This window comes from Anolis sagrei, chromosome 6 (genome assembly GCF_037176765.1).
Source record: "Anolis sagrei isolate rAnoSag1 chromosome 6, rAnoSag1.mat, whole genome shotgun sequence".
Lineage (NCBI taxonomy): Eukaryota > Metazoa > Chordata > Lepidosauria > Squamata > Dactyloidae > Anolis > Anolis sagrei.
This window is the reverse complement of record NC_090026.1, coordinates 6,004,318-6,025,069: the sequence shown is the minus strand read 5'-3', so window position 1 is coordinate 6,025,069 and position 20,752 is coordinate 6,004,318. Positions and strand designations below refer to the sequence as shown.

At 44.1% G+C, this 20,752-nt stretch overlaps 1 protein-coding gene across 1 annotated transcript in view; it reads right to left on the bottom strand.

Moving 5' to 3' along the window:
* The window catches only part of DNAH2 (dynein axonemal heavy chain 2), a 202,285-nt gene that overhangs the window by 32,168 nt on the left and 149,365 nt on the right, over window positions 1–20,752 (bottom strand). The window contains exons 57-73 of the mRNA XM_060779843.2: window positions 20,437–20,576; window positions 18,447–18,594; window positions 18,222–18,361; window positions 14,560–14,770; window positions 14,350–14,466; window positions 13,015–13,156; window positions 10,441–10,610; window positions 10,181–10,297; window positions 8,963–9,127; window positions 7,650–7,775; window positions 6,796–6,944; window positions 6,522–6,588; window positions 5,111–5,261; window positions 4,715–4,863; window positions 4,404–4,537; window positions 2,402–2,546; window positions 536–735 (exon numbers count right to left, since the gene is read on the bottom strand). Coding sequence (XP_060635826.2) covers window positions 536–735; window positions 2,402–2,546; window positions 4,404–4,537; window positions 4,715–4,863; window positions 5,111–5,261; window positions 6,522–6,588; window positions 6,796–6,944; window positions 7,650–7,775; window positions 8,963–9,127; window positions 10,181–10,297; window positions 10,441–10,610; window positions 13,015–13,156; window positions 14,350–14,466; window positions 14,560–14,770; window positions 18,222–18,361; window positions 18,447–18,594; window positions 20,437–20,576 — 2,471 coding nt within the window. The remainder of the gene's footprint in view (window positions 1–535; window positions 736–2,401; window positions 2,547–4,403; window positions 4,538–4,714; window positions 4,864–5,110; window positions 5,262–6,521; window positions 6,589–6,795; window positions 6,945–7,649; window positions 7,776–8,962; window positions 9,128–10,180; window positions 10,298–10,440; window positions 10,611–13,014; window positions 13,157–14,349; window positions 14,467–14,559; window positions 14,771–18,221; window positions 18,362–18,446; window positions 18,595–20,436; window positions 20,577–20,752) is intronic.

The window sequence follows — 20,752 nt, the reverse complement described above, 5'->3', positions numbered from 1 at the left end:
CTGAACTTTAATAAGAAATATGCCTGTATGCTGAATTAATACAAGATGTTTATGAGTAAACAAGATATGTTACTTTTTTAAAGAAGACTTTGTTTATTTGTCTCTGAGTGCATATTTTATTTATTTATTTACTATACTATACTGGCCAGGGAATATTTTAAACTAAGAGGTTTCAAGGGAGAGTATATATTTTGGGTAACTGCAATTTGAACTTCAATTTCAAAGAAACATTTTAAAACTCTGCTAGCTAAATATATGTTTTTTGTGAAGTGGCATGTTTTTGTCCCTGGCAGTTCAAAGACATGGTTTATCAGTTTAACAGCTGAGTTACCTGTGTGCCATTACATGAATGCTTGTGAACATCACTTACTCAAAGGGTTGACTTTGAATAAGTGCCTTTCCTTGACTAGTGGTTTTCAAAAGGTGGCCTCCAGATGTTCTTTCACCAAAAGTATATGACATCATTTTTCCTTTTCACAAAGATTATGAATGCAATTTTTCCAAAAGTGACACCTATGCCCTTAAACCAGGTTACCTGTAGACGGCATAGGTGTGATACTCATTGAGGAAGCGGATTCTCTCATCCAGCTTGGAACTCCGGTGGCTTTTGGTGATGCTGAGGTTGAACAGGTCAATGTAGGCATCTAGGGAGAACTGGTACATAGGGTCAATCCTGCCCATGTCGTTGAGGACGAAGAAGAGGATGGATGCCCTCTGAGCACACGCTCGATAGCCCTGGCAGAGAAGACAGGGATGGTTATGCAGTGAGCAGGAAGAGTCCAAGAGCAAAGGAGCCTGTGGCAAGATGGAGAGGAGGCTGGGGCACTAGGCAAGCTGGCCAGGGAATTTTGAGTGGTGTAGTCTAAAAAGAGAAACTTCCCTTAACTGTGGAAATTTCCCTACTCAAGTACCAGCGGTTCCCAACCATTGGCCCTCTAGGTATTTTGGGCTTCATCTCCCAGAATTTCTTAATTTTTAAAAATTATTATTGTAAATGCAAGTAGAGTAATACAGGTCTCTGTAGCCATTCTGTGAGGCTAAACAGAACAGGTACCGTATTTACTCGAGTATAAGCCAAGTTTTTCAGCAGCTTTTTTGGGCTGAAAAAGCCCCATTCAGCATATACTCGAGTCAAAGTTATTTATTATTTTACTTATTATTATTATTATTATTATTATTACAGTTAAATTATTTTACTCTATTATTATTTTATTAGATTTATTACTTTATTTATTATTGTTATTATTACATTTATTATTTTACTCTATTTTTATTATTGTTATTACATTTCCATTATTTTACTCTATTATTATTATTATTATTTTACTCTCCTTATTATTATTGGAAGGATACATAAACACATTTGCATCAAAGGTTAGAATAATGATTTAGTCAGAGTTGCACAGTCTTATCTTAAATTACATTTCATGTAAATATTCAAAAACATTTAACTTACGGATGCCTCAATTAATGTAATTTTATTGGTATCTATTTTTATTTTGAAATTTACCAGTAACTGCTGCATTTCCCACACTTGGCTTATACTCAAATCAATACGTTTTCCCAGGTTTTCTTTGTGGTAAAATTAGGTGCCACAGCTTATATTCAGGTCGACTTATAATCAAGTATGAACTGTAAGTGATATTCCACTTACCAATCCCATTTCCCACTAATTTACCACTTGTGTCCAGCAGTTTTTTTCTCCCCTCCTTCCCCCTTTGCCCCCCCACAGATGACCAAGCTGAATATGTCAGAATATGTTGAGGTATATTGTGTGTTTTAAATGTAATTCTTGTATTGCCAATATGGATGCCACTTAGAATGTAATGCTATACTGAAGTGTTTATGTTGAGGCTGTGATTGAGTGACCTTAAGATAAGCTCTCTGCTGCTGAGAAAATGTAGGGAGTTAACCGTTTGGAGCAGCAGAGCTTAGCAGCTGCAAAGAACTGTTTTGACTTTCGGTTTTCCTTGGAGTTTTTTCCCCTGTGTGTCGCTCGCTGTAGATGGACGTGTTTTAGATGTGCTTAGTAAACTGAGTTTTCCTTGTAACCTGACGTCTCCAGAGTCCATGATTTTACAGAGCTGTATCTGGTGTATCTAGCATTTGCTTCTGTCAAGTTGCGCCATAGCTTGACAGAATTGGCTTTTGGGATTTGAAGTTTGAAACACCTGGAGGACCAAAGGTTGGAAACTATTGAACTAGCTTTTCTTGACCCTGTAGAAATTTTGGGGTTTCTTGAAGGAGCATTATCTGCATCCCCAAAAAACTCCTTGGCCCCAGGAATGCTCAGTCTCTGCCCCAAAGTTTACATCTGACTACATCCCTGGGGTCTTGTGCTGTTAGAAAGGTGGAAGATAAATAAATGAATATAAAGCATGATCCCACAGATGCACTTCACCTCCCGGGCAGTGTCGATTTTAATCTCTGTCATCTCGCTGATCTCCAGTTGCTCTGTGACCTCAGTGGCAGTGAGCTTGGAGGTCTGCAGTGTGTTCACCAGCTGCACGTCATCCAAGAGGGAGCCCGTGGCTTCATTCAGCAGCCTGAGGGCAGAAGGCAGAGTGACTTTGAACAATGATCCGCAGGCGCAATGACAGAGTCAGTCCAGCCCACAATGGTTGGCTGAATGCGTGAGGATGGGATCTGAAGGGCTGTGAAAGGAACCCAGAAGACCCTCTGTGGGCTATTAGGAAGAATGCCCCAGGCCCACAACATAGAATTATAAAGTTGGAAGGGGTCCTATGAACCATCTAGTCCAGGCATGGGCAAACTTTGGCCCTCCCTCTGGGTGCTTGGGCCTTCAACTCCCACAATTCCTAACAGCCGGTAGGCTGTTAGGAATTGTGGGAGTTGAAGGCCCAAACACCCAGAGGGAGGGCCAAAGTTTGCCCATGCCTGATCTAGTCCAACCCATCGGTTCAATTCTGACACTCTAAATAGAGCATCCTCAGCATCAGGGAGCTTTCCAGTCTCTTCTTGATGTCATTCAGTAAGAGATCCCACCACCTCTGTAGGCAACTGGTTCCACTACCCAACTGTCAAGAGGTTTCTTCTAATGTTCCATCAAAATCTGCTTTCCTGTAACATCCAACCAACAGACTTAGTTGTACCCTCTGAGGATGCACGAAATAAGCCTACTCTTTCTGGCAGCCCTTGAGATATTTAAAGAGTTCGGTTATGCCACCGAATCCCAGTCTTCTCACCAAACTAGCACAAGCCCCTTCAACTTCCCTTCATGTGTTTTGTTCTTTCTACCTCTTTATCACTTCCTTGCTCCACAGTGTCTCTATCCACCTTAACATGAGATACCTAGAAGTGAACACTGCGATTCAGGCTTCATGACTTCCACCTCTCGCTTTTGCACTTTGTTATCACTTCAGGCCCGGTTCTGTTTCATCATTGCTAACCTGGCTTCTCTTCTCTCTGAGATTTACTGTTGGGTTTCATCTCTGGACTGCACAAGTCTTGTGTCATCAAGTTTCCAGACTTCAATGGGTAGTTAGACTAGATATAGGATTAAGCTGAAGGATTCCTTTCCCAACTCTACCATGCATGTTTTCCAAAGGGGCTTTGTCTTTGTACCTCCTGCTAGACACTGTCTACTCCCCCTCTTTGATGATACAGGAATTCTGTGAGGGAACTTCTTCTTTAAGTTTTATTGCCCTGTGTTGACCATGTGGGCTCCCCCATTGTTCTCTTCTGCCTTTTCTTCCTTTCAGTGAGGACACTTTTTGCCTCTCTCTCTAGGCAAAATGTAGCTGCATAGACTTTTTACCCTTTTACCTCTTTAGAAGATGAGATTTAGTATGCTAGTTAGCTCCAAGACCTCTTCCATCAAGAATATATTTGGGTTGTTGTAGGTTTTTTTCGGGCTATATGGCCATGTTCTAGAGGCATTCACTCCTGACGTTTCGCCTGATGCACAGTGGTTCTCAACCTGGGGTCCCCAGATGTTTTTGGCCTACAACTCCCAGAAATCCCAGCCAATTTACCAGCTGTTAGGATTTCTGGGAGTTGAAGGCCAAAAACATGTGGGGATCCCAGGTTGAGAACCACTGCTCTAGAACATGGCCATATAGCCCAAAAAAACCTACAACAAACCATTGATTCCAGCCATGAAAGCCTTTGACAATACAAAGAATGTATTTCTTTTACTTCAATAAATACTTTTGAACCTAAAGTTCTGAATCTGCAACCTTGTATCATCCTATGGAGTTAAAGCTTATCCTAGCTCCCCGTACATAAGTTTGTGCTGGCTATGAAGTTTACTTCTGGTATGAGAATTACCCCAACTGAGGGTTATTTTCCAGTTTAAAAGCTCAGATTCCGCAGTATTTACATCTTTAGACATCAGAAGGCCTGGACCTGGTCCTTCCTCCCTCTCTGCACCCAATGCTCACTTCAGGATCTCGTCCTCCAGCTCCTTCAGCTTCCTTTTTCCAGCTGCAATGTTGAGCACCAGGTGGTCCTTCTGTTCTTCCAGTTCGGGCCTCTCCCTTCGCACCACGATGCCCAGAAGTTGAGCCTCCAGACCCTGAAGAGATTGCGGGGCACATAGTGAGGTTCAGCCCTTTCTGTCCTGCCCCCGCATCTATTCTTCCCCACAGTCCAGAATGAGAACTTCTTCTCTCCTGGTTATTCCTGCCTCTGCCCCACACCTCCTGGCTCCTACCTTTCAGGCCAACAAGCACCAGTTGAGAGCAGTCCATACCTGTTCTTTGACAGCAAAGTTAACAATGGTGGTCTGGGAAGAGGTTTCCGGAGTGTAGTGAGGGTTAGACAGTTTGGTGGTCAGGTAGAAGCGGAATTCAGGGTGGTAATCCACCTCCTTGTCCCCGAGTCTTATCAGCAAGCGCCCGCCTGTCCCATGCAGAGGAAAATGAGAGAGAAAAAGGAAGAGAGTGAGCTGGCACCTTGGCCAAAAGGGAGGAAGCCTCATGGCCCAGTTAGGGTTCTGCTCCTCTTCCACTGTACTGGCCCTTATTCCTCCCCCTTTCCACCCACTTCAGAGGCCTTTCAATACAGAGCAGCATCCCAGGCATTTCCTGCTTCGTTTCCCAATTTGTTCTCTCCCAAGCAGCAGATGAGAGCTTGGTGCTTATCTTACCCACTCTGGTGACGGATTTGTTGAGGATAGGGGCCAGTGTGGGGTCAAGTTCCTCCTGCACGTTCTGCAGCAGCACTGGAGCCCCATGCTGGATGGCTATCTCCAGGATACGCAGGTAATCAGGCATCTGTAAGTCAATGATCTTGAGGCCCTGCAGAAGACAGAAGACAGAGCCATGTCAAGAACCACAGCAAATATAAATTAACATCACTGGTATCTAAGACACAAGGAAGATATATAGAAACAACAGACTGGACTCCTTCCACAGAATGGTTGAAGGGAAATTAAGTTAAATTATTAATTTAAAAAGATGAGAGCTGATAGAAGACGCCACCGCTGGGAGGGCAGCAAGTCGTAATAAAAGGACTATAATAAGCTTTAAAAACAAATATAGAGAAGAATGGAAGTACAAACCCTTTTTCCCCTATGCAATTTGTCCTTCCCATATCCTCCAAATTTAATGATTTGTGTTTTTATTGATCTTGTTATGGTTTTATATTATATGTTAATGTTTTTAATGTATTTTACGGTGTTGTTGGGCATTGAATTGTTGCCCCTGTAAACCGCCTTGAGTTGCCTGTGGGCTGAGAAGGGTGGTATACAAATACAGTAAATAAATAATAATAAATATTGTCATATTTCCGGTAGCAGTGTGTGTGTTTTTTGGGGATTTTTTAGCACCCCTCTCCCTCTTTCCTAGTGTTTTACTCCCCCTCTTTCCTAGTGTTTGCAGCAAATATATATATATATATATATATATATATATATATATATAACAATTTCAGTCCACCACAGGAAGGCCTGGATTGAGGCCGAAACCGGTCGTGGGCTGCGGATTTATGCTTAACTCGATGCAAGAACACAGAGCGTTGATATCTTTTCAGAGAGACTGTACCAAACTCATGTAATATTATTTTGTGATTGCTGTGTATTTGAACTGTATAATAAGTTTCAGCAGTCATATTATTGGCTGAACTGATTTCTTTTCCATTTTGTATATAAGTGGGCTATTTTATTGTGCTTATTCCACCCCCCCACCCAATTCTTTTTATTGTAAACTTGTTTAATTGGAAATTTATAATCTATCTATCTATCTATCTATCTATCTATCTCCTGAGCAAGCAGCTCACCCCTTACATCCTTGTTTTCCTATTTGTCTCCAGCACAGAAACTTCCCTGTCTATCATGTTAAAAAAAAAAACCCCACTGGGGGTCAAAGAGATGTCTCTCAAGCTTTAAGTGTTTATTAAATGATCTTAAATATATATGTTCATACAATACTGTTTCGAGTTGTATATTTGTAAACAAACAAGAAGGTTAAATTACAATAATAGTTTTAAAAGCAATATAGATATAGAGATGTCTACGAAATCTAGGGAAGCAAGGTACTCTATGCAGTGCTACTTCTTACTTTCTTTGCTTCCATGTTCTTGATCCATTTTGTGGCCTGGCACTGGGGGTCAATCATCAGAGGCCACCTGTGGAAGACCAAAAGGAAATGGAAAAGGGACACTGGTGCTTTGAGCATCTTGAGGCCTTGTTAGGGTCTCATTCTGAACCTGTCGGTGCCTCCTCCGGGTCAGGAGGTGATTCAAGAGTGATGACCCAGGTATCTTGCTTGGGTCAGGATGGATGTGACTGAAAAGCCTTTGGAGACCTCAGGCACACTACAGACTAGGACTCACCGGTTGCCTCTTGTGACAATGATCCCGTTCTCTGTTGAGAAGTTATCTGATGGCAGCCCTTGGATGTTCCAAGTACGCACAATTGTTGGGTTGCTGAGGAAGCTGTCACATGTGAAGTGGGGGGAACAGGGCACCTGAAGCTCTCTGATCTGCAGGCAAAAAAAGCAAGCATGTTTCTCAGCCTTATGCTGGGGGACATGAGAGAAGCCTCCTCGCAGGATTGCAAGATATCCGGGCGTCCCCTGGGCAACGGCTTCGTAGACGGCTGATTCTTTCACTCCAGAAGTGACCAGAAGCGATCAGAAGTGACTTGCAGCATGAAACAAGCAAGCAAAACAACCAACTGACCTTTTAAGGACCAACCATTACCAAGCTTGCAAACTTTGGGTTTTGTTTGTTTGTTTGTTTGTTTGTTAAAAAATTCAATGCAACTGTTTGGTCTGCCCCTGACACAATAAATAAATAAGCCTTATGCTGCATGGTTTTTCCTTGCTTTGTCTAGGAGAGGTTGTGTGCTGGATTCATGTGGCACAGATGTATGTCGTCTCTTAGCTGCTACCCAGTAGGCCCAAACCTAATGCCACTGAGGTCACCAGGCAGCATGTTCTCTCAGGGAAAACAATTCACCACACTTCAACACTGACGGCCCATTCATATTATGAAGCCCTCAAGGACACTTGGAACCTCCACTCTCTCCCAGAAGCCAATCTTCAAAGAAAAGCACGAGTCCCCTCTTCAATGCTGGTGTTTCTTGATAGAAGGAACCCCAAAGAAACAGAGGGAGGCTAGTTGGGATCCTGCAAATAAGAAGGAAGAGTGAGGCTGCCCTCTCAGGGAAGGCAGGCAAAGCTTACCTGATGGATCCAGATGTGAGAAACAAGTTCTTCCCGGTAATTGGACAGAAAAGGCCCCATGTAGGACAGAAACGCTGCTGCCACCAGGCAGTCACCCACCAGGTAGCCCAAGTCTTCCTCAAAGCCCTAGAGGGAAGCAGGAAGTCCAAGGTGGGGAGAGGAACCAGGGGACACCATTTGATATCCTTTAGCGCCAATGGCTCTTCTATTGTGAAGCCCTAAAGGGATCTTGAACCCTCCCTCTCTCTCCCCTTTCCTCTCGATTCAACATCCTTTGACCATCCCATGACAGAGACTGTTGGCTTTCATCCACAAGTCTTTGTGTCACAAAGTTTCCAGTTCTCAGTGAGTAGCTAGACTACTCAACCTTCCTATGCATGCTTCTTAAAGGGCTTTGTCTTTTGTCTTTACTGCTAGCCACTCTCTCCTCCCACTTTGATGACATAGTAATTGAATTCTGTGAGGGAACTTCCTCTTAAATTTAAACTCCTCTGGGAAGACCATGAAGTCTCCACAAGTATTCTTCTGCTTTTCTTTCTTCCTCTGAGGAAATATTTTGCCTCTTTGTAGGCAAAATGTAGCTGCATGGACTTTTTTACCCTTTACCTTCTTTAGAAGATGAGATTTAGTAAGTCCGTTAGCTCCAAGACTGTTCTATCAAGAATGTGTTTCTTTTTACTTTAATAAATATTTTGAACCTAAAGTTCTGACTCTGAAATCCTGAGCCATCCTAAAGATTAGAAGGCTACCCCTTCTCACCACATGTAAGTTTTATTTATTTATTTATTTCATTTATATACCGCTTTTCTCAGCCCTTAGGCGACTCAAAGCAGTTAACAACAGTAAAAATTCAATGCTAAACATCATAAAAACAATTAAGGACAGTTAAAACAGTAGCATAATAAATAATTAAGCATCAATGTAACAAATCATTTTGAGTCTCATCAGTAGAATCAAGATCCAATCTCATCTGCTGGTTATGGAGTTTACTCCTTGTACTCTGCTATGTTTTGATGCAATTGCCTCAACTGAGGGTTATTTTTGAGCCTAACAGCTCTGATTCCCCAACAGAGACTGGTCCAATATTTCTGTCATTCTTGATGTATTGTCATTTTATATCAAACAAAAGCAGATCCACATTCTAAGAAAAGCCTGTCATGTGGTGCTTGGAGAAAAGGTGTTTTAGGACTGCAGTTCCTAGAGTTCCCCCTGCCAGCTTTTCCAAGCTCTAGTGAGAGCACAGACTGTACATTCCACACTTATTGAGCACAGAAGAAGAAGAGGAGATAGATGGACGGTTGGGGATCAGCTACCTTGACTGTTTCTTCCCACCGGATCCTTTCTCCAGCCAGGCCCGACACCAGCTTGTCTGCCCTGTCCAGCTTGATCTCCATCTCTTCTGATTTCTTGCGCAGTTCCTCCTTCTGAGCCAGCTTCTCCTCATACTCTCTCTTGAGCATCTCCAGTTTCTCGGCCACCTAAGTGGGGCAGAGAAGGGTCCTGAAGAACTAGATCCCCACCCTGCAGTGTCTAAAGGGGAAGGATGTCCAAAAAGACCAGCCTAGATGGCTAGATAGGGGTACTAAAGTCTAAAGTCAACTTGAGGTTCGGGACCCCTGGAGTGGTTGCAAGGGTGTGTCAGAAGGGTCACCAAAGACCATTGGAAAACAGTATTTTCTGTTAGTCATGGGGGTTCTGTGTCAGAAGTTTGGTCCAATTCTATCGTTGGTGGATTCAAGGGGCTCTTTGATTGTAGGTGAACTACAAAGCCCAGCAACTACAATACCCAAATGTCAAGATCTATTTTCCCCAAACTCCACCAGTGTTCAAATTTGGACATATTGAGAACCCGTGCCAAGTTTGGTCCTGATCCATCATTGTTTGAGTCCACAGTGCTCTCTGGATGTAGGTGAACTACAACTCCAAAACTCACGGTGAATCCTCACCAAACCCTTCCAGTATTTTCTGTTGGTCATGGGAGTTCCGTGTGCCAAATTTGGCCCAATTCCATCGTTGGTGGAGGTCAGAATGCTCTTTGATTGTAGCTGAACTACAAATCCCAGCAACTACAACTCTCAAATGACAAAATCAATCCTGCCCAGTATTCAAATTTTGGTGTATCAGGTATCTGTGCCAAATTTGGTCCAGTGAACGAAAATACATCATGCATATCAGATATTTACATTAAGATGCATAACAGTAGCAAAATCACAGTTATGAAAAAACAATGAAAATAATTTGATGGTTGGGGGTCACCACAACATGAGGAACTATATTAAGGGGTTGCAGCATTAGGAAGGTTGAGAACCACTGGGTGGTTCCTGCCATCCAGTCACATTTTGAGATTTTATTTATTCATTCATTCATTCATTCATTTATTTATTTACTTCATTTATATACCGCTTTTCTCAGCCCTTAGACAACTCAAAGTGGTTAACAATAGCAAAATTCAATGCTCAACATTGTAAAAACAGTTAAAAAACAATTAAAACATTAACATAATAAACAATTTTCCTTCTTGACAGACTGACCTCTCGAAGTCTCTCCTGGGCCTCTCTCTGAGCAGCTTGCTTCTCTTCCAGCTGGGCAAGGGCGGCTTTCATCCGAATACGCTTGGGCTCTACCACTCGGTAAATGCGGCCATACATCTGGAACGAGGGAGGCACAACAATGAAATGAAACTTGCAAGTGCAGAGGCAGAATCCTCTCCCATCTCATGACCACCCATCAGTCCAGGATGCCGGGTTCCTCTTGATCCTCCCGTGTTGTATTCCCTCTTCTCCTGGCTCACCTCCATGGCTCGCACCCACATGCACAGGGATTTGGCAGCCAAAGAAACCCGCCCAATGATGTCCGGCTGGAAGTCCGGCTGTGAGCAGTAGGCGCTGATCTTCTTGAGCACTTTATCAGAGATGTTATCCTTGTCAAAGTAGACAAGTTGCTTAATGAAGTTGGGTTCACCTAGAAAGGCAAGGCTGGGGTCAGAGAAACCACACCAAACAAGAAGAACCTGGCTGGACCCAACCCAACCCAGAGTGAATCTTGCCCAGCATCCCCTTGCCTTCTCCCAGGTTCTGTGAAGCCTCTGAAAGACAGAAAAGCAACCACCTTCAAGTCGATCAGCAACTGCAAGAGCTTCAGTGGGTAAGGAATGTCACTGGGATGGTGGCACAGGGGGAGCATGGCTTCTTCCCACTGCTTTCCCCCCACTATAGTCATGGTGCCCCATAGTCATAGGCTTTCTCTGGGTCCCGCCAGTATTACAGCCACTTTTGGCAATGGCACAACAGAGAGCCTTCCTGGTGGATGGTCACCCTTTGCTTTAATTTCTTATGTTGATAGGTGACTTGAAGGCAAACACACACACAAATCACCTTAAATCCTGTGCTAGGAAAAAGGTGTGATATGAACAAAATAAAATAATATTCAGATCAGGGCCCCACAATGTTTTGTATTGTAGAAGAAATAGTGGAGATGTGTGAAAGGTGTATTGCCTGTTTTCAGGGCCCCCTTACCCCTTAGTAACACTTCTCCCTTCCTATCCATCCATAGGCAGATGAAGCCTTATTTGGGTTGCTGTGAGTTTTCTGGGTGATATGACCATGATCCAGAAGCATTCTCTCCTGACATTTTGCCCATATCTATGGCAGGCATCCTTAGAGGTTGTGAGATCTGTTGGAAACTGGGCAAGTGGGGTTTATTCCTTCCGAAAAAAAGTAAAGACCTGGCTCTTTGAGCAAGCTTTTGATAATGCAGTGGAATAGATAACACGGAACTATGAACGACGAACATGGAATGGCCAGACGATGTTACTGGATAATGTTTTTAACAGGATGACACCGATGAGTATATGCTTTAACGGTTTTTATTTATGTTTTATATGGTAATGTTGATTGTTTTTAATGGCATTTTTATGAATGCCTGACATCAAATTGTGCCAATCTGTGACCCGCCTTGAGTCACCATATGGCTAAGAAAGGCGGGCTATAAATATCACAAATAAATAAAAATATAATATATCTGTGGGTGGGAGAATGAACTCTTGTCTGTTTGAGGCAGGTGTGAATGCTGCAATTGGCCACCTTCATTGGCACTGAATGGCCTTGCAGCTTCAAAGCCTGGCTGCTTCCTGCCTGGGAGAATCCTTTGTTGGGAGGTGGTAGCTGGCCCTGATTGATTCTTGTCAGAAATTCCCATTTTTGAGTGTTGCTCTTTATTTACTGTCTTGATTTTAGAGTTTTTAAAACACTGGTAGCCAGATTTTGTTCATTTTCATGGTTTCCTCCTTTCTGTTGAAATTGTCCACATGCTTGCAGATTTCAGTGGTTTCTCTGTGTAGTCTGACATGGTGGTTGTGAGAGTGGTCCAGCATTTCTGTGGTCTCAGATAATATGCTGTGTCCAGGTTGGTTCATCAGGTGCTCTGCTATGGCTGACTTCTCTGGTTGAAGTAGTCTGCAGTGCCTTTCATGTTCCTTGATTTGTGTCTGGGCAATGCTGCTGCGTTTGATGGTCCCTATGTAGACTTGTCCACAGCTGCATGGTATACAGTAGACTCCTGCAGAGGTAAGAGGATCCCTCTTGTCCTTTACTGAATGTTGCATTGGTTGAATCTTCCTGGTGGGTTTTAGATAGTTTGTATATTGTGTTTCTTCATCAGCTTCCCTATGGAGTCAGTGGTTCCCTTGATGTATGGCAAAAACAGTTTGCCTCTGGGTGGATCTTTGTCTTCACTCTCATGACTTGCTCTCAGTATTGCAGCACTTCTAATGTCTGTGGCGGAGCCTCCATTGGCCTACAGAGCCAGGTTTAGGTGGTTCAGTTCACCTTGGAGGAGGTGGGCTTTGCAGATTCTGTTTGCACAATCTGCCAGGGCTTTAATTGTCTTTTTTCATTTTTCATTTCAATAGGACTTTGAGAACTGACTACACAAGAGGAAAGGGACTTTATTAATGCACTCTCTGCGTTTGTTGTGTTTTTTAATGCTTTTACATTGCTTTAATTATATCGGTAATTTAATTGTGTTTTAATGTTTGCATGACAGAAATGTTTATCAGTACAGTGTTAAACTTTCATTAGATGTCCTGAGTTCTGGCTCTGGAAAAAGGCAGACTATAAAGACGCATGAGCCAGAATGGTTTTAATGCCAGACGAGGACAAGGTTTGAGTCCCCATTCAGCCATGGAGACCCACTGGCTGACTTTTGGCAAGTCCCACTCTCTCAGCCTCAGAGGAAGGCAATAGCAAATCATCCTCAGAACAAACCTTGCAAAAAAAAAAAAAAAAAGAGAGAGCCCTGTGCCAGGCTCACCATAAACCAGAGCTAGCTTGGAGGCACACAACAACACACAAACAAATAGGATTACCCAGTTGCTTCTTTGCTTCTGCCCAGGTGGGCTCGCTGCCTCGCAAGATCATGACGGCCTGCATGACAGTCTCCACCAGGGTGGGAGGGCGGCCGTAGGACTTGATCTCAGTCAGATCCTTCTTGTTGAGGGATTCCAAGGCCTGGGGCAAAGGGAAGGACACCAGAGCCATGAGGAGAGACTAGTCCCAGGGGTTGAGGGACACAAAGTATGGACATTGGAAGGAAAGGGGACTTGCTTGGCTTTGTAGGGCAACCCTGGCAAAAAACTGAAAAACCACCAAACCCAGCCAGCCACCAGGAAGCATGGAGCAGCAAGATAGAGCAAATATCAGGGCCAAATAGAGGGTGTAGACAGCCTAAGGAAGGTCTGCAGGCATGGGCAAACTTTGGCCCTCCAGGTGTTTCGGACTTCAACTCCCACAATTCCTAACAGCCGGTAAGCTGTTAGGAATTGTGGGAGTTGAAGTCCAAAACACCTGGAGGGCCAAAGTTTGTCCATGCCCATCCCAGACTGACTCTCCTCTTTATAAAGCCATTTCTTTAGAGTTACTGTGAGCATCAAGTCCTTTCAGAAAACTTGGACTTGAGTTAAGTTCAGAAGAGAGGCCTGAGCAAGGCCACATTCCTGGGAAAGACCTTTCACCACTTTTCTCAGGACAACTGTCTGAAAATGATGCTGAGATTGATTTGCTAGTTGCAGGGGTTAATGGGGGAGAGGATAGTGAAACCTTGGACAGAAAGCAAAGTTTTAGTAAACAGAGGCAGGACTTTCAGAGACTGAAGCAATCTACAGCAAAAGAAAGATAACAAACCGTTATCTGGTGGGAAAGTCAAGAAGAATGCTTTCCTTTCAGTTCTGGGTTTTAGAAAAGGTTTATAATGATTCATAGGAGACAGTTGCCTCAGTCGAGTCAACATTGTTATTTTATCACGGTCTTGCTTTCAAGTGCTCTGAGTTTCATGTACCAAGTTTTTGCCAAGCTAAAATTTTGCCTATGGGATTTTCCTGCTGTTTTGATTCATGGTTTCAAGTGTTTCCCTTTGAAGCTTATGGACTATCTTGGATTTTGGACATTTACTGTCTTGCTATTTTTACTGCCTACATATATTCTACAATAAACTGTTTGCTGATTTTACCAAGTTGGTGTGGAGTTTAAGGTAAGAGGTGTCCCTGCTCTGGTGTACAACATTGGAAATTCCTATTTGAGAACTGTTAGGCAATGTTTGGAGGAGTTTCTTGGAAGAGAGGGGAGCTATAGAGCTCATGGAATCCAAAAAAAGTAACTTTTCCAAGCTGCAACTCCACCAAAGGGAGGTTTCCACATCCCACTACCTTCATGGCCTCCTCCAAAGCTGGCAGGGCCTCCTCCAAGTCCTTCTGGGCATTGTCGGCCAACGTTTTGCACTTGACCTCCTCAACAGCAATCTTCTCACTGTTCGCCGTCACTGTCTGCGGGGAGAAGGAAAGAGGCAGCGCATGAGGAGAAGCATGAGCTGGCTAAAGGCTCAACTACAAAAGAGGAGCCCAGCCTTGGCAGCTTACCTTCTGCTGCTCATCAGCTTCTCTCTTCTGCTGGACGATGACCACCAGGTACTCCTCGCACTGCTTCTGAAATTCTGCAACCTTCCTCCGAGCCTCCTCCAGCTCCAGCGTCATCACCTCCACTTTCTCGCGTGTCTCGTCGATTTTGAAGAGTCCGTTGTGCAGCTTGTTGATTTGATCCCAGAGCTCTTTCCGCTTCTCCGCCAGGAGCCTGCACAGAGGTCAGGAGAAGAGGGCCTGTTTCACCAGGAGCATCACACACAATCCCATAAGAAAGGGAGAAGCTCTGAAGTTGAATCAACTGAGACCCTTGCTGAATGAATAACAACAACAACAACAACAACAACAACAACAAGTAGGACATGAGTGTAATTGACTGTGGAGCTGGTAGTATCCCATTGTTGCTCTAATGCCTTCCCTCATGTTACTTCTGGCTGAACTTTTTAGTCAATCTTTCTTAGTGCGTTGCTGTGAGTTTTCCATGCTGTCTGGCCATGTTCCAGAAGCATTCTTTCCTGACCTTTCGCCCACATCTATGACAGGCAACCTCAGATGTTGTGAAGTCTGTTGGAAACTAGGCCAGTGAGATTTTATATCTGTGGAATAATGTCCAGAGTGGGAGAAAGAACTATTGTCTGCTTGAAGCAAGTGTGAATGTCGCAATTGGCCACCTTGATTAGCACTCAATCGCCTTGTAGCTTACAGCCTGGCTGGTTGCTGCCTGGGGAATCCTTTGTTGGGAGGTGTTAACTGGACCTGATTGATTCTTGTCTGGAATTTCCCCATTTTTGAATTTTGGTCATTCTTTACTGATTTTAGATTTTTTTAATAATACTGTTAGCCGGATTTTGTTCATTTTCATGGCTTCCTCCTTTCTGTTGAAATTGTCCGAATGCTTGTGGATTTCAATGGCTTCTCTGTGTCGCCTGACATGGAGGTTGTTAGAGAGGTCCAGCATTTCTGTGTTCTCAGATACTATGTTGTGTCCGGGTTGGTTCATCAAGTGCTCTGCTATGGCTGACATCTCTGGTTGAATTAGTCTGCAGTGCCTTTCATGTTCCTTGATGCGTGTCTGGGCAATGCTGCTGCGTTTGGGGGTCCCTATGTAGACTTGTCCACAGCTGCATGGTATATGGTAGACTCCTTCAGAGATGAGAGAATCCCTCTTGTCCTTTGCTGAACACAGCATTTGTTGGATTTTCTTAGTGAGTCTGTAGATAGTTTTTATGTTATGTTTCTTCATCAGCTTCTCTATATTGTCAGTGGTTCCCTTGATTATGGTACTTTTTGATATTTGTGGTGGAGTCTCCATTCAGGCTTTGAAGCTGCAAGGCCATTCAATGCTAATCAAGGTGGTCAATGGCAACATTCACACTTGCCTCACACAGACAAGAGTTCTTTTTCCCACCCTGGACATCATTCCACAGATATATAAACCCCATTTCCCTAGTTTCCAACAGACCTCACAACCTCTGGGGGTGCCTGCCATAGATGTGGGTGAAACATCAGGAGAGAATGCTTCTAGAACATGGCCGGACAGCCCAGAAAACTCACAGCAACCAGCTATGAAAGCCTTAAACAACACATTCAATATTTGACAAATTATTTCTGGGTTTTGAGGGTTTGGATATGCTCTTGTGGGTACAAAGAATATATTGCTCAACATGGAGGGTGCAAGATTGTTTTCTGCTGCCCCGGAGACTAAGATGTGGAACAATGGCTTCAAACTACAGGAAAAGAAATTCCACCGGAACATGAGGAAGAACTTCCTGACTGTGAGAACTGTTCAGCAGAAGAACTCTCTGCCCAGGAGTGTGGTGGAGGCTCCTTCTTTGGAGGCTTTTAAACAGAGGCTGGATGGTCATCTATCGGGCGTGCTTTGAATGCGATTCTCCTGCTTCTTGGAAGAATTGAGTTGGACTGGATGGCCCACAAGGTCTCGTCCAACTCTATGATTCTATGATTCTATGTGACTGTTTTTGAGTTGCTGTGGCCAGTTCGGGAAATAAAATTGCACATTTCTCTTCACTCTGAAGATTGTCCGGTGCACCAGGTGCCACCAAAGAGGACTGCGTAAAGCCCTGGGCCACAATTTCCCCACCCTGGTGTAACAGCTCCGTCCTACTCCTGTTCCTTTTTACTCAAACCAGGCCACTGACAATGTTCTCCTAAAAATGGATTTCCACCATAAAGTAATACCACCTGTAGCAATGTCTGGCATTGTTTCTTACATCCCGCATGCAGAGCGATGGAACTATAATCACTCGCTTTGACTCATTTTGTTTGGATGGAAGATGAAAGATTCTTTGATGAGAAAACCCAACAGGTTTTTTTAAGCACTTAAGAAGAGTCATGCTGAATCTGACCAAAGGTCTACCATGTTTTTCAATACACTATTTTTATATACATTTTATATACCTCTGTGGTGTTCCTTCTACCTTTTTAGTAAAGGTAAAACACTTCAAAGTGGTAATTTTTTCCTAGATGAGATGATCCTCCCCTTGAATACTGCTGGTTGCCCCTTTCTATGCTTTTTCTAATTCTAAAATTAACATTTTTCAGGTGTATTTCTCTCCTCATACTGGCTGCCATTACATCTTCCCACTTGTCAGCAGTCTCAGATCTGGTTGCCATTTTCATCACACTACCCATCACAACCGAAGAGTCTCCTTCTGACCTGCCCTTGTGACCTCTCATCTCAGCAGGTAGTAATTCTGCAAGTAAGGTAAAGTATATGGTTTGGTTTGGGCCCCACCTATCTCCGCAATCGCATCTCCCCCTTAGACCTACTGGGGAGGCTTTTCTCTTGCTCCCACCACCGTCTCAAGTGTGGCTGGTAGGGACGAGGGAGAGGGCTTCTTGGTGGTGACACCCCCCCCCCCCCCCGCCTTTGGAACTCTCTAGAGAGATAAGACAAGCCCCATCACTGTTCAGAATGTAACCATAAATGTAAATATGAAGTTTGGTCAAAACAGATTCATAAGTGGATGTTCAAGAGTTAACAAATGCAGAATTTCTAAGTGTTTGTTCTGGTTGTGCCTGAAGTAAACAGTTCAGGCCCTGCCGATCTCTGCAATCGTATCTCCCCTTATGACCCGGTGCAGACTCTTAGCTCTTCTCTTGCTCCCACCACCATCTGAAGTGTGGCTGGTGGGGATGAGGGAGAGGGTCTTCTTGGTAGTGGCCCCCTGCCTCTGGCTAATCTGCAAGGCCCTCCCCAGAGAGATAAGACAAGTCCCGTCATGAGCCTCCTTCCACAAGGACCTGAAAACCTGGTGGTTCCAGCAGGCTTTTGGAAATGATTAGCCCCTGGCCCTACCTTGGCTATTAGTTAGGTCCATGCTCTGCACTCTTCACACTTCCCCGGCTCTTCCTACTAGCCGTGGTCTAGCCCTATTATAGCTATTCAGCAGGTCCTGGAAATGCAGCCTACCAACTGTTAGCAATTGTGGGAGTTGAGGTTCAAAACACCTAGAGGACCGGAGTTTGCAAAGCCTGGTCAGGGTGATGAAAGTGATTTCAGGACCATCACTAGGTATAAAACTACTTTGCAGAATCTCCCATAGCCCTCCAAGCCAACGGGCCCCCTTCTCCTCCTGGGATGGTTCTGTAGAATTCTTTTGGGACGCTTCCCTGCAGACCCCTAAAAAAGAGCCACATACTTCTTGTAGCCAGAGACCAGCTCCAGGTAGTTGGTGGGAGTGACGTAATTATGGCGCCTGATTTCCAGCATCATCTTCTGCGAGAACCGGGCCACGGACCAGTGCATGGTGACAAAGATTCTAGCCACTCGCTTATGGATCTAGGCAGAAGGAAGAAGGGATGATCAAAGTTGGGCCATTGCCACCCTCAAAGGCTTTGCAGCAAAGCTCTCTGAAGCCCCTCACCGTATCCAGGCTTCCCCGTTCCACCGTTCCCAGGTCCACTCCCTCCAGGTACTTCTCTGCCACCTCCAGCAGAGCTTCCTTGGGCCATTCAGAGAACCAGTCTATGGTAGTACAGTTCACCAGGGCAGGGTACTGGCGGATCCAGTTCCTACGGCAAAGGAGAGAGACTTTGATGTGATGTGTGCACCCAACACCTTCCCAGTTCCCTCACAAATCCTTATCACCTTGGGTCATATTCTGTTTCTGAGACTCTTTGAATGGGATTCCAAGGGGGTTCTATCACATGACATTGGCCCCATTCTATCTGTAATGTGTTGGAATCTATCTACAAAATGTTGCAGAAACTGAGTAATTGCACACAGGATTCTAATCACATTTAAAAAATTTAATATGGTTCTGATATGGAACTGTTTTTATGTATGATGATAAATCAGTATGCATTCCATTTGCTAGAATCTCAAGTAGTTTGGGACTTCCAGGCTATGTCACTGCACAATATTTGAAAATAATTTCCCTTTTTTTTTCTTTTGATATAACTTTTTCTTCCTGATTTCCTCTTTTATCTCACCTTGCTATTTTAAATTATTGCAATTTTTTGATTTTAATAAATAAAAAATATATTAAATAATAATAATAATAATAATAATAATAGTTTTGGGGCTCAATACTCCTGGCCTCATGATCGTGTTAAAAAACAAAGTATGTGCCACCTTTGTGCCACCCTCAGCCAGGCCTTCAAATGCTAATGAAGGTGGTCAGTTGAAACATTCACACCCAGCTCCAGCAGGGAAGAGCTCTTTGCCCCACCCCAGTAATTCCACAGATATATAAACACATTTTCCTAATTCCAACAGACCTCACTACCTCTGAGGATGCTTCCCATAGATGCAGGCGAAACGTCAGGAGAAAATGCCTCTAGAACATGGCCATATAGCCCGAAAAAACCTACAAGAACCTAAAGTATGGATTGTTGATGTTGCAATCCCAGGCGACAGCAGGATTGAAGAGAAGCAACTGGAAAAGCTGACACGATATGAGGATTTAAAGATTGAACTACAAAGACTGTGGCACAAGCCAGTCAAGGTGGTCCCAGTGGTGATCGGTACACTGGGTGCAGTGCCTAAAGACCTTGGCCTGCACTTAAACACAATCGGCGCTGACAAAATTACCATCTTCCAGCTGCAAAAGGCCACCTTACTGCATGCATTATTCACCGATACATCACACAATCCTAGACACTTGGGAAGTGTCCGATGTGTGATCCAATTCAACAGCATAGTGATCTTGTTTGCTGTGTATTTTTTTTTTGTGTGTGTGTCAGGAGCAACCGCTCCTGTTGTGAGAGAATTGGCCGTCTGCAAGGACATTGCCCAGGGGACGCCTGGATGATTTGTGATGTTTTATCATCCTTGTGGGAGGCTTCTCTCATGTCCCCGCATGAGGAGCTGCAGCTAATAGAGGGAGCTCATCCACCTCTCCCCAGATTCGAACCTGCGACCTGTCGGTCTTCAGTCCTGCCGGCACAGGGGTTTAACCCTACTGCGCCACCGGGGGCTCCTGTGTACTAACCTGTTGTGAATAATAATAATAATAATAATAATAATAATAATAATAAAGTGATGCAAATGGATTAGGAGAAGCTAGACTTCTGTGGCGTGGAGTCAAAGTGCAGTATTTTCAAATTGTAAGAATTGTGTGCAATGGGATCAGTATGGCTTCCATCTGAAGACAGTATGCATCCAGTCCTTAAAAAATACGGGATTCATACTGATATAAATGGAGTATTCCCCAATGTGATAAGATCCCTATTTTTTTGTTTTACCTTTTGTGACTGGCTAGCCCAGGATCATTTTCTCCCTTTCCTACCAGATCAGTACTATTTAGTCAACGGCCTCTCTGCTCTTGCCCGCCAGGGGTCGGTGTTGCTCCAAGCAGGAGCCGCTGCCTTCCCTGTCTAGACAGCCGCCCTTTGTGCCACCCTTCTTCTTACCTGAAAGGATCCCCAACGGGGCTCAGGCACAGCACCACATGCAGGTTGTTCCGCACCCTTTCAATCAGGTAGGCAAAGAGGCTGTCGAGGCTCTCCTGGATGCCCTCCGCTCGAGCCCCATCAATGATATTGTTTTGGATCTGGAGAGACAAAAGGAGCATCAGGGCAAAAGAGGCCACACTGTGTTCGAACGCTCCTTAAAGAGAGAATGGTGAGGCAGAACCAAAGGCTGGCGTGAGGCAATAAGGGGCAACTCCATCTTCTGAGTGGGGGGCCCACAGGTCTTCCATGGGCCACAGACAAAGAAGCAGGAAGA